The sequence below is a fragment of the Tetranychus urticae genome, chromosome 3, assembly GCF_039701765.1.
Source record: "Tetranychus urticae isolate SD_2017Ah chromosome 3, NJAU_TeUrti_SD_1.0, whole genome shotgun sequence".
Classification (NCBI taxonomy): Eukaryota; Metazoa; Arthropoda; class Arachnida; order Trombidiformes; family Tetranychidae; genus Tetranychus; species Tetranychus urticae.
This window is the reverse complement of record NC_142960.1, coordinates 7,614,508-7,626,666: the sequence shown is the minus strand read 5'-3', so window position 1 is coordinate 7,626,666 and position 12,159 is coordinate 7,614,508. Positions and strand designations below refer to the sequence as shown.

At 32.4% G+C, this 12,159-nt stretch overlaps 3 protein-coding genes across 5 annotated transcripts; all 3 read left to right on the top strand.

The window, feature by feature from the left end:
• The first annotated feature begins 1,062 nt into the window (after positions 1–1,062).
• LOC107366899 (uncharacterized) lies at positions 1,063–2,539 on the top strand. Its single transcript, XM_015934543.3, has 4 exons — positions 1,063–1,180; positions 1,271–1,437; positions 1,502–1,842; positions 1,921–2,539. Exons 1-4 carry the CDS (start codon positions 1,140–1,142, stop codon positions 2,239–2,241), a joined length of 870 nt encoding a protein of 289 aa, XP_015790029.2. The 5' UTR covers positions 1,063–1,139; the 3' UTR covers positions 2,242–2,539.
• Positions 2,540–3,908: 1,369 nt separating this feature from the next.
• On the top strand, positions 3,909–5,563 carry LOC112539362 (uncharacterized). Of its 3 annotated transcripts, XR_016200098.1 has the most exons (4): positions 4,130–4,272; positions 4,348–4,357; positions 4,437–4,674; positions 4,759–5,563. XR_016200098.1 is itself a non-coding variant. In XM_025161827.2 (3 exons), the coding sequence occupies exons 1-3, from the start codon at positions 4,308–4,310 to the stop codon at positions 5,041–5,043; spliced, it is 573 nt and encodes a 190-aa protein (XP_025017595.1). In that variant the 5' UTR covers positions 3,909–4,307; the 3' UTR covers positions 5,044–5,563. The 3 variants fall into 3 exon arrangements, 2 of the variants coding, with proteins under 2 accessions (XP_025017595.1, XP_025017594.1); XM_025161827.2 differs by having other exon boundaries at positions 3,909–4,357; XM_025161826.2 differs by lacking the exon at positions 4,348–4,357 and having other exon boundaries at positions 3,946–4,272.
• A 694-nt stretch (positions 5,564–6,257) lies between these two features.
• Positions 6,258–9,977, top strand: LOC107367094 (uncharacterized). The gene is made up of 3 exons (XM_015934768.3): positions 6,258–6,618; positions 6,828–7,028; positions 9,021–9,977. The coding sequence occupies exons 1-3, from the start codon at positions 6,411–6,413 to the stop codon at positions 9,236–9,238; spliced, it is 627 nt and encodes a 208-aa protein (XP_015790254.2). The 5' UTR covers positions 6,258–6,410; the 3' UTR covers positions 9,239–9,977.
• Positions 9,978–12,159: the final 2,182 nt, after the last annotated feature.

The following is a 12,159-nucleotide window of genomic DNA, read 5'->3' as shown; positions in this document are numbered from 1 at the left end:
AATCCTAAAGTAAATGGTTTACTATTTGAGCTAATCATTTATCTAGCTGAACAAATCAACTTACCTGCTGGAAATTCACTCAATCCTTGTCTGAACCAACTTATTAGCCAAACGGACTATCAACAATACCAAACAAATATTGAACATCCAAGAAACACTTTACTGTTGAAATTATATTTAACAATGTTACAAAGTCATTTTGACCAACAAATTAATTTGATTGATACAGCATATCCAATGATTTGAATGAATTTGAAAAATCAATGAATAACAATCAAGAACAGTATTGAAATGGTTATTACTTGCTCATGATTACTACTGATCTTGATGTATCCTCATTAGATATTCAGTTTTAACGGTCTTTAATTGTCATTCCAAGGGTAGTGATGATGTTATTTTTTTCATTAATATTATCATTGGTTAAACTGAGTTTTACAATCAAGGCTATGTTTTTAGTTAGAAATTGTTAATCTATAAATAGGTATTTCATCTGAAATTTGATTACTAAATTAAGTTTTAGATTAAATTCTAGGCATGATTATGTGTGAAAAAACCAAGTCGGTAATGATTTGTTATAAATTTTTTTATTAAAAACCAGAAAAATCAGGTTTAATGGTTACAAATCACGATTAATCATGAAGATGGGGTAAAATTTCTGCATTATAATAACAATGAGGTTAACTTCTCTGAATCTTTCAACAATGGCAATCTGTTAATTTTATTGAAATTCAACTTTTATCATTTTATCATGGCTCATCATTCCCATCATAAACAACAACAAAATAGTATAGCTTTCTATCTTCCAATTTCAACCGATTGATTTGTTTACAATCCATCCAAGGACCAGTGATTCAATACTATGAATATCAAGCAATTAATTAATCAATACAATTCTGTCAATGCGAAATCACAAATCACTAATTCGCATAGAAAGGTAAGAAAGCTAACCTTAAACAAGACGCCTCCTTTGATTGATGAACAACAATAGAGATACAATGTAAATAAACAAGCAATCAACGATATAAATATGATACATTTTCGATCAAATCAATCAGTGTTCAAAAAACCATCGAAACAAATAGTATAACAATTATTGTGAGTCTAATCTAGTAAATTTATCGACACTCAATCAGTTGAAGATGAACCCTCTCATTGTGCTAGCCATTCTCATCAGCATCAGGTTAGTGAAAAGCAACTCTTCAACACTTGATGTAAAATCAAAATCAACAGTAGTTAACCTTTTTTATTGTTATTACTATTAATTTTCTAGTTCAACATCATGGACTCAAAGCTTGGATCAATCAGCAATAAACGGGAATGGGGCCAATCCCTCAATCTATCCCTTCTTACCACCTCCTCCACCACCTCCAATGGGTGGACCACCACATGCACCAGGAGTCCATGGACCTGGACATGTTCATGTTCCTCATCCTGAAGGTAATTTAATATCTCATTTTTTCATTCCATTTTAATCAATTTGGATAATTCCCATTCTCGACAGGTCCCCATGAGCTTTTCAGACAAACACCTCGCCACGGACCTGGACTCCGAGGACCAAGTCCAGGACCTTATGCTACTGGATTGAGATTACCACCTGGCTATCCTATTGGATTCCCACCACAACAGTTTCCCTCTCCTTATCCCAATACAATTGGTGATTTAGATCGATTTATTAGTTCAATTCCAGTAACAACATCTACAGTTGAGTGTTCTTGCTCAATCTCTTTTGCTGGACAAAACATTAGCTCATTGGCTCTTCCCCGATCACCTTCAAGCCTTTTCCCTGGAGTTATCTGTGGTCCTGCTTCAGTCAGCCTTTGTCGAATCCAATGCATGGCTCAGGTAAGAAAATCATTAGACTTTGACTAATATTGATTTCACTGTATTAATCTGTTGCTTTTATTAATCAAACACTTTTAGGCTCTCAATGCAACTTTTGATCTGATGAGTAAAGCTGTTAACCCTACCAATGGAAATGGCGTCTCTCTTCAACAATATTTGTGTAACAATCAACAAAACAGCACTTCCAGTGACAACGCAGCTACTGCTAACACTGGAAACAATGGACGCTTGGTTTACATCAAATCAGAAACCTCATGTTCTGAACAGTCAACCGATTTCTCATCATCAAACCGACGAACCGAGTCAATGTCGTTGGGATCTCAAGAGTGCAATGTAATTGCTAACATTGGCTCATTCCAACCACCCTCAATCACATCTCCTGGCTTGCCTGTCGCCTAGATTTGTTTTAGCCCAGCAATATTTATTGAATCACTGAATCATTTCAATATTATTTATTCTAAATACCATTAGTTACTGAATGTAGCCTGGAAAAGATCGATGAGCATCAAAAGCTCACACCTTTGAACAACTCTCTAATCTCATGATTACAATGTTAAGGAGACAATCAAAACAACTTTTAACTATTGATCTTCAAAGTTGCATTCCAATAACAGGTTACTCTATTTAATTGTACTTTTCAATTTGGTATTTATGATTTTGTTAACTTAATTTGATTAAAATTTGCATTATTTTCAAATTTCTCGATGAAATTACATTATAATCGACAATGAGAGTGAAAAAGCTTGTTGACCCTTGAAATGAAACAGTGAATGAAGAGAGATCGGTCCATATCTGCTATTTTTTCAACCAAATCAATCTAAACCTATTTTTGTGCATAAATCATCCCAAAGCGCTTCAAATTATAACTATAATAAATATAAACAATTGAAGTTACAGCAGCAAAAATTACTTAAAACAGTGAAATAAGTAACAAGAGCGTTTCAACGAAAAGAGAAAAGTTAAATTAGATTTTGCACTTTGTCAAACATTGTAATTAAAAAGCAACAAATATCGATTAAGAGAACCGATCACTTAACATTGATTTTTCCCACTCCATTTACCTCAAAGCTAAAGGAGTGATACAAACCTATGAGAATCTCGGTATCAAGGATTTGAAATGAGTAGATACATGTAGCTTTACCTTTTTCAATTCTTGAAAATGTGATTTCTTCCCTTGCAGCTTTATCTTGTCCCATGAATACTATTACAAACCAAAAATTTGATGAACATTAAATTTTGAAAAACACATGGAAATGATAGCATTTCAACCAACAAACTTGGCTAGTTAACCTAATTGGGCTTTCTTCTTGTTTGCTTTTACTGCCTTCCACTTAACCTTCCTTATCAATCTGTTTGGTAAATGCATCTATTTAATCATCCAATATTTGTATCATTAATCAACGGTTAACACTCGTTTTATTGTTGACTAATAGACTTGCTACGTTAAACGATAAAAAGGACAACTCAAAACATCAATCACAATTTGGTTTTAAAATTGATTTTAAAATGGTTCATTTGTCCTCATGATTTTATTACAGCATAATATCAATGTAAACAAATCAAGATATTAATGTGACAAATTATGTCGAGAGTAACTCGATTAACTCGCAAATGAAATGCTCAACTAATTTCATCCATCATCAAGTTAGCAACTCAATTAAACTTACCAGAATTGTACACAATTTAGTCTCATTCTTAATAGTCAATTGGTACCCCCCATTAAATGGTTTAATAGTCGGTTAAGAGTTATCTTTTTGTTTAAATATGTAAACAATTTACGTTCATTTCAACGACCATCAAACGGTTTATATCACAAATTTAAACAAGTCAATGAATGGTTATTACATCGGAGTCATCTAATTATATGCTGCTTGGCATTTACCATTTCGATAGATATGTCCATATCCCCGGATAAATCCTTCAGTAACATGATGAACAACAAGAAAACGAGAGATTCATTAGTAATCAAGAAAAATTTAAGATCAGCAAAAACATTAAAATCTATGAGAGCTTAATATCTAATAAAAGATCCAAAGACTCTCAACTCTTTGATCTATCTCATATCTAACTCCTTGATGTGATCCATAAACAATACTTACTAAAAACATAGCTTAATGGCAGTGTTATTTAATCTCTGTCTGAAACGAAATCATTTTCTGAATTTATTCATGATTAAGTTTGATTATAGTCAAGTGTTTAGTTTCTTAAAGTCATTGGGTGTGAAATTATAACAAAATTTCTGGATAACTTGAAAGTTTCATGTGCCTTTAATATCAAAATATCGTTTGGTGGTCTTCGCGGTATCAACTCATAATAAAGATCTCACCCATTCTGGATTTTTCTCACCTTAATAATGTCTGTCAATTTGTAAATGTTTATAAAGTTAAACATCATTAACGATCTACAATACAAATCACTTCAAGGTAACAAGTAAGTAAGTCAATACAAAGTAAGAAAAGCCAAAAATGTCAATAATTACATTAATTCTGTTTCTCTCATTTTCAGTCAACTTCAGGTAAAGTGTATTTTCTTGATTATTTACAAGTTTATTATATTCTAATCTGTTTATCTGATCATCTCTTCCGTATTACCAGTTTATTGTTCCCCACTGAGCATCAATTAACAACCTATGGAGTCAACAATGCTTCTTCAACCTCTCAGTTGACAACACCATCAACCACTTGGTCAACTCCAAAGGTTCAATTCAGTGTTAACTGTACATGTTCAATTAACACCACCAATTCCTGGGTTACGTATCCTGGAAGTATATCCACCGAATCGTTTTGTGATTGGAAGACAGCTGAAAATTGTACACAAGCATGTATGCCAATGGTAAGTCCATTTCAACCATCTGATGCCATCTTTTATTCTTACTCTCTAATTCAATGTTTTCCCTTATAATTGTCTTATTTACAGCTAAATCGCACAATATTCAATGTTCAATCAGAATCAGTTTACTTAAACATTATCGATGGAGTCGATTTGAATGGTTATCTATGTGGTTTGATGGCTAAAGGTGTACCTTCACCTTATATTGTACTCACCTCGAAAGTGGAATGTAATGCGGATAAATCATTTTTTTCATCACATAAATCATATGAAACATCATTTTCATTGCACAACGATTACTACTGTGGACTGATTGAAAATAGCAATGCTGATTCAACGGTCGAGATGAACGAGATGACAACAATCAGTTGATTTCAAATAGTTGTGCATATTTTAAAACGAGTTTGAAAAAATTGAAAGTTGCATTTAGAACGAATTTTAATTTCCTGTTTTTAGCTCACTCAATTTCACTTTCAACCAGTTGATTAATGGAACAACAAAAAGCAAATTTTGAATGATTAACAGATCAATCTCTACATAAAAGGTTTATTTTTAATGAGTTCAAACTACGCCATTAACCCTAAAAATAGCGAAATGATTCCAATATCGTCATCTTCTAATTGACCAACTTGTTTGACCATTTATTGCTCAGATCATTGCATCTGTCATAACCCTGTTTAACATAATGAGTATCAATTCAATTGAATTTTGAACATAATTTTCCTTCTAATCATAATTATAATGTACCTGTGAAGCTTGTTAATGAAGGTAACATTGTAAAGTTTATTTTTTATCTTCTCGTTTACTCTGTACCTGAAAAGTGAAAACCATCACGTTAATAATGATAATCAACTTATAAATAAAGCAAATTTCAATCGTCTAAGAAAAAAAAGGTTGACTGATTGCGTGCAATTCATCATTTAACCACAAATGAAATATCAATGTTGATTAACAAGAAAGCTAAAACTCTTTCCTTATATTTAAATAATTTTGTTTGTATTAATTTGTGTTAATTCTTATAATGAATGGCTAAAGAAACAAATTGTAGTCATTCAATACAACCTTGATTTAAATCACAATTGGCGAAGCTCATGGCTAGTCCGCTTTCAAAATGTTTACTTGTTTCCCTGGTTTTGTTTGTGTGAGCTTTTGGTTTTAAAACAAAACCCAAAACCAGTCATTTTTTGGGTTTATTACTGGCTACCTTTAATCCGTTCAGTTGAAAGAAAAGCATAACAAGAGAAAGATAAAGATGAAGATGAATAAGAAAAGGTAGAAAGTAAAGTTGCCATTTTAACCCTTATCAGATTATAACTCAAGTTAATCCTCAAAAATGTATCCGTTCAAATGAGAATCTGAAAAAGATTCTGCCCGAGGAGTTAACCCATTTTCGGATGCTCAGTAACCAGTTTCGTTTCCTTAATTTGTTAATCACAATCTCCTTTCTCAATTGGCGCCCAAACAATTTAAGCCCAACCCTTAATCTAGAGACTCTTTTGACCACTCTGTAGACTTGCTTCTCATTACTGCCGCTAGAGAGGAGAAAGAGAGAGAGAGGGAGAAAGAGACGCTGCTTCATTAGAGCTAGATATTTGGTTGAAGAAAACTTGCCTTATTTTTCTTGTGAATTTTTTTGCTAAGATTTGAATTCGATCCGGTTTTTTCATATTTAGTGGTTCTTTGGTGTTTTTTCAACTTTAACCTCATCTAGATATAACTTGTCACTCATCAATCCAGAAATGGCTTCCATGCAAAGTCCGGATATCAGTTTAATTCATTTCATATTGAGATTGTTAATTGCTGTGGGTAGCTTCCTTTCTACCATTTTCAAAGTACCCTTCATCATATATGCTGTTGAATTTGTCATCGATTTCCTCATGAAACAACAAGAGAATAAAAGTTCAAGTTCAAGTGTTCAACCAGATTCAGAATCTAAACAATTAGACTGTAAGTACTTGTTAATTCAACTTGTGCGATTAATTTTGCCTTTACCACATTGAAAATGTCTTCCATACCCTTTGCTCTTCAACCCAATGCTTCTTTTTCCCTTTCCTTTTTTTACTCAATCTCACTAATTCTTTTTTTATCCCGCTTTTTTCTCCTTTCCCATATTTTTGCCGGTGAATCTACATGCACACTTTTAAAATTATTCATAGTGCCAACTGTTGAACTGGCTCTGAATGTTTTACTTCTAGTGAGCTTGTTTATTGCTGTTTTAGTTGTTCTCATCAGAGCTGTTTACACCATTTGCTTGGGACGTTTGATCAATGTTTATTCATACTTGATTATAATGGGACTATGGATTACTTTTATACTAATTGCTACGATGACTGATGGTTGGAAAGGACCATTAAATTGTAAGTCCATATTGTTTTTGGTTTGACGTTTATGTGATCATGATAAGAATCTTCGTTCCAATGAACCTATCACAGTTGAGCGTGGTCTTTAAAGCTAACCTTAAAATGCATCTTAAAATGCTTTAGTTTTAACAGCAATGGCTTTGCTCACACACAGGGTTGCTGATTCATCTCGTAATATCAGCAAGACAACAAGATCGCCTACGGGGCTTGAAGAATGATCGAAACAAACTTTTAAGTGCAACCTTTCAAGACTGGTATTTTTTTCCTACCTTAGAGTTTGATGCTTCTTGTTGATCAAGTTTTTTCTTCAACTTTCAACAGTTTTTATTGCTACATACTAGGCTAAAAAGACAAATTTCAGTCAGCCATTGCCGGCTGAAACTGTAACCATCTTTTTTTTATTCAATTCAATCAATTTAATTCATCTTTTCGCCGTAGTTTACCTGTTTCCTTTGTTTATTTGCTTGATTTGTTGATTGTTTTATTTTTTAGATTCAACTTCGTGACTTGTTTACCATGTATGAATTTACCTGTTTATTTTATTCTTTCTCCTCTCATTTCTCTCCCACTTCATTGAAACAGAGGATAGTTTCTTTTATCTGACTCACTCAAGAATCTCGTTTCTGTATTGTAGCTTTAATAGTTAATTTGTAATGATCAACACGATGTGCCTGATAAATACATGATCACGCTTTCTTGTATCACTTTCAATGAATCTTTATGTACCTTTTTAACCTTTTTTCATGGCTCAATAGCAGTCAGTTGTTTGATTGTAAAATTTAAACAAAAGAGTAGCTAAACCTTTCACCTTTTTTCATCCATCCAAATGGGAGTCAACCTTTTCGTAAATTATTTTCATAATTAATTAACCTCTCTCTCTCTCAAATTGCACTTTAAAATGAAGCAAAAAAATCCGTGGCCTCATCTCAGTTTCAAGACCAATCCTGTTGATAAACACCATTTTATTGATTTCTAGATTTTTTATTCTCTCAATTTTTGCTGAATCAATCAATTCTTTCATCATGAAAAGCTGTAATTGAGAGCCAACGATGAAAGTTGGTTTTGCTGAATAAAAAATAATAGGTTAATGTACTTCAGGAGTAGCTAATTTCAAATTGCAATGCAGGTTGTTCCCTCTACATTAGCTTCATATTCTTGTCTGTTTACCATGACATTTATTATTGTAACAATTTAATTATATTTTCCTTATTTGTTATCTCAGGCCTACAATTATATGATGTAGTAAGTTTTCTTAATCTTAAACATAAGAAGAAGAGAAGAAATAAAATTATATGAGAAAGCAATGAGAGTAGGAGGATAAGAAAAGACAAGCAAAAGACTTGAGAAAATAAAATCTTTGAATCTCTGAATAATCTAACGATTAAGCTGAACAACTAATCACTCTTGTTGCTCTTTTCTCATGCTGATCTTTACTTTACTTACCTGATATTTCCATAATCTTCCATCCATCTCTCCATCATCTTACTTTATTTAACTTATTTATCAGTTTATATACTCAGTTGAAGTGCACATTTATTAGCAATTACAATTTCATCAAAGAAGATTCAAGTTTATGAAGGAGAAAACAAAAAAAAACGACAATTTAACAATTATTTACTCATTTATTTGCTGATAGGTTTTGTCCTTATATCGTCAAATGTCTCAAATTTTGATTCACTATCATGCTATCATTTAAACTTATTATTGAATTATCTTTGAAATTAACAAACCATATTTACTTTTGAGATGATGAATAACTTGTTTGGGTTCATTTCAAGAATTATTATTGTTTGACATTATTCAGACTGATCTTGTTTGCAATAATCAGCCAATGTAAATTATTGAGATGTTTACAAAAGCTTGTTGACATTTTGAGATCAATGTCAAAATGATTAAAGTTTTTACACATGTTTGTTAGTCTGCTACAATCACCAAAATTTTCTGTGAAATTATTGCTAATCTTTATATTTTTCCTCATTTCTTTATCAGATGCAATTCTTGGTGCCCGAATTTTGCTTGTCGGTTGGTTTGCCGTTAAAGCTCCATCAACATGGCATTTCATCCTACTTCGTGCTTCTTTAATCATCGATATCATCTCATATCCAGCAATGATTGGACTTGCCATTCTCAATATCAAATATAACTTCCTTAAAGATCGTAAAATCGGAGTCTGGACTCGTTACAACAACCTCATTCGTACTTTATAACTTAATCGTGTTGGTAAAATGGAAAAATTTGGTCTATTTAAGAGGTGCAAAGCAAATTACAGATTGAACCTTCAAATGATGATATTTAAGTATATCGGTGTAAATTATTAATCCAGTGTCAATCGCTGAAAGTGCTGTCTAAAAATAGATAAAGGACAAGCTCTATTTGTTTCAGACCCTATTTAAATTGTAAAGCAAGGATTTGTCTGATTCACTAGGAGATCTCATCATAATTGCCATTGACATGGAAGTATGTACAAAATCAATTTGCTTTTTTGAACCACATTTTTTGTTAATATCACTGAGATAAAACTAAACTCTGGAATCAGTTGAACGACAAATGCCGCATCTTTAAAAGAGGACATTCACCATCTGCAACCAGGACAAGCCACAAATTACTGTAGATCCTTTATTTTGTAAAAACAATGGCATATCCTTGAGTAGATGGCGTATTTCCGTTGTAAAAATAACCGTAAATATGCAGTATACCTTAAAATTTATGATGGTCCACAGACCAAGCCAAAAATAAATGCCAAATGCGCTAAACTAGCCATGTAAAGTAACCTAAAGTCTAGTAAGCGTTCGCCATCTATTGAAGTCTATTGAATCTACATTTTCTAAGCTTTCTTAACTTTTCGTAAAACAACACACGCAACGAGAAACTTGTCTCAATCATGTTTCATATTCATGTTTCTTAGTATCTTTGCCAATAAAACTAACTCATTATCTAAATTATTAACTCTGAGTGTTTACAATCTATCTAAATTAAATTTAAACCAAACTTTCCCTTCAACAGCAACGATGAAATCATTTGATCTACGGTCATATTTCCAATCAAATCATTCGTTTTAAACTACAATGTATATTAATGTGTTTTTACTAAATCATACAAATCTATCATATTATCAATCAATATTAGATCGATCCATTAGTATTTAATTGTTGTAATTTGAAGCTATTCTTGAAAACAAGTGAGTGCTTAAATATTTATAAAATAATGCAAATAAAAATTGACACATAAGTTGAGATCAAAATTTAAGACAGAAAGGCTTGACTTGAAAGCATCATTTTTTCAGATATCGAGCTAGTGGACCAACTTTACCCAGATTTACCCAGAAAATATTTTCAGAATCTTTATATTGGTCAATCTTCTAATTCTTATCAACTTTTATATTCAACAGGTAATTAACAAATTAAGAGCGAAAAAGATTCAATAATTGTAGTTTACCCTTGAAATGAAACAATGACTGAAGACGGATCGATCCATATTTGCTATTTTTTCAACCAAATCAATCTAAACCATTTTTTTGTACATAAATCATCCCAAAGCGCCTTAAATATTGTTTATAGTAAAGATAAACAATTGAAGTTACAGCAGCAAAAATTACTTAAAACAGTGAAATAAGTAACAAGAGCGTTTCAACGAAAAGAGAACAGAAAAGTTAAATTATATTTCGCATTTTGACAAACATTGTAATTAAAAAGCAACAAATGGCGATTAAGAGAACCGATCACTTAACATTGATTTTCCCATTCCATTTACCTCAAAGCTAAAGGAGTGATACAAACCTATGAGAATCGCGTTATTGTAAGGTCAACTTGCTTCTCGCGGCTGCCGCTAGAGAGAAAAAAAGAAGAGACTGAAATGCTGCTTGATTAGTTATTTGCTGCTTCAAGAACAAGTTGTTTTCTTGTGAATTATTTTACTGAGGTTTAACTTCACTCCTTTTCAAATTTTTAGTGTTTTTTGGTATTTTTCAACTTGACCTCATCTAGACATAACTTGTCACTCATCAACTCGAAAATGGCTTCCATCCAAAGTCCGGATATCAGTTTAATTCATTTCATTTTGAAATTGTTAATTGCTGTGGGTAGCTTCCTTTCTACCATTTTCAAAGTGCCTTTCATGATATATGCTCTAGAATTTGTCATCCATTTCATCATGAAACAAGAGACCAAAGGTGTAAGTTCAAGTGGTCAACCAGATTCAGACCAATCTAAACAATTAGACTTGCCAACTGTTGAACTGGCTCTGAATGTGATTCTGCTGGTGAGCTTGTTTATTGCTGTATTAGTTGTTCTCATTAGAGCTCTCTACACCATTTGTTTGGGCCATTTGATCAATATTTACTCCTACTTGATTGTAATGGGACTTTGGATTACTTTTATACTGATTGCTACGATGACTGATGGTTGGAAAGGACCGTTGAATTATGCTATTCTGGGTGCCCGAATTTTGCTTGTCGGTTGGTTTGCCGTCAAAGCTCCATCGACATGGCATTTCATTTTACTCCGTGCTTCTCTAATTATCGATATCATCTCATATCCAGCAATGATTGGACTTGCTATTCTCAATATCAAATATAACTTCCTTAAAGATCGTAAAATCGGAGTCTGGACTCGTTACAACAACCTCATTCGTACTTTATAGCTTATCGTATTTGTTAAAATCATTCAGACCAAGCCAAAAATGTAAACAAATGGCAACACGCTAGATTTTTTATTTCAAAAGGTTGAAATGTTACCATAGTTTCAGGCGCCAGGCTAAAAAAGTCTAGTGAGCATTCGCCATCTATTGACGTCTATTGAGCTTAAATTTTGATATGAACAATTAGAAGAAATAAAGAAATATAAATGAAGAAATGTAAATTATATAAATATCATGTCTTGACCTCGTCCATCGAGAAGACATTTGATTGCTCCTTCGTAACCAGCATATTCATCTGAATCGGAACAACTGAATGGATCCTTGCAGAGTTCACAAAGCTTTGGATGTTGACGTTCTGTAACAATTAAAGAAGAAACCAAATATTAAAGATAATTCAAAAGAAATCTTGATTGATTTTTTTCTATTCATTGTCTGATAAAACGCAACAATTTCATTAATAGAAATGTTATTGTTGATGAAAGGATAAAACTAT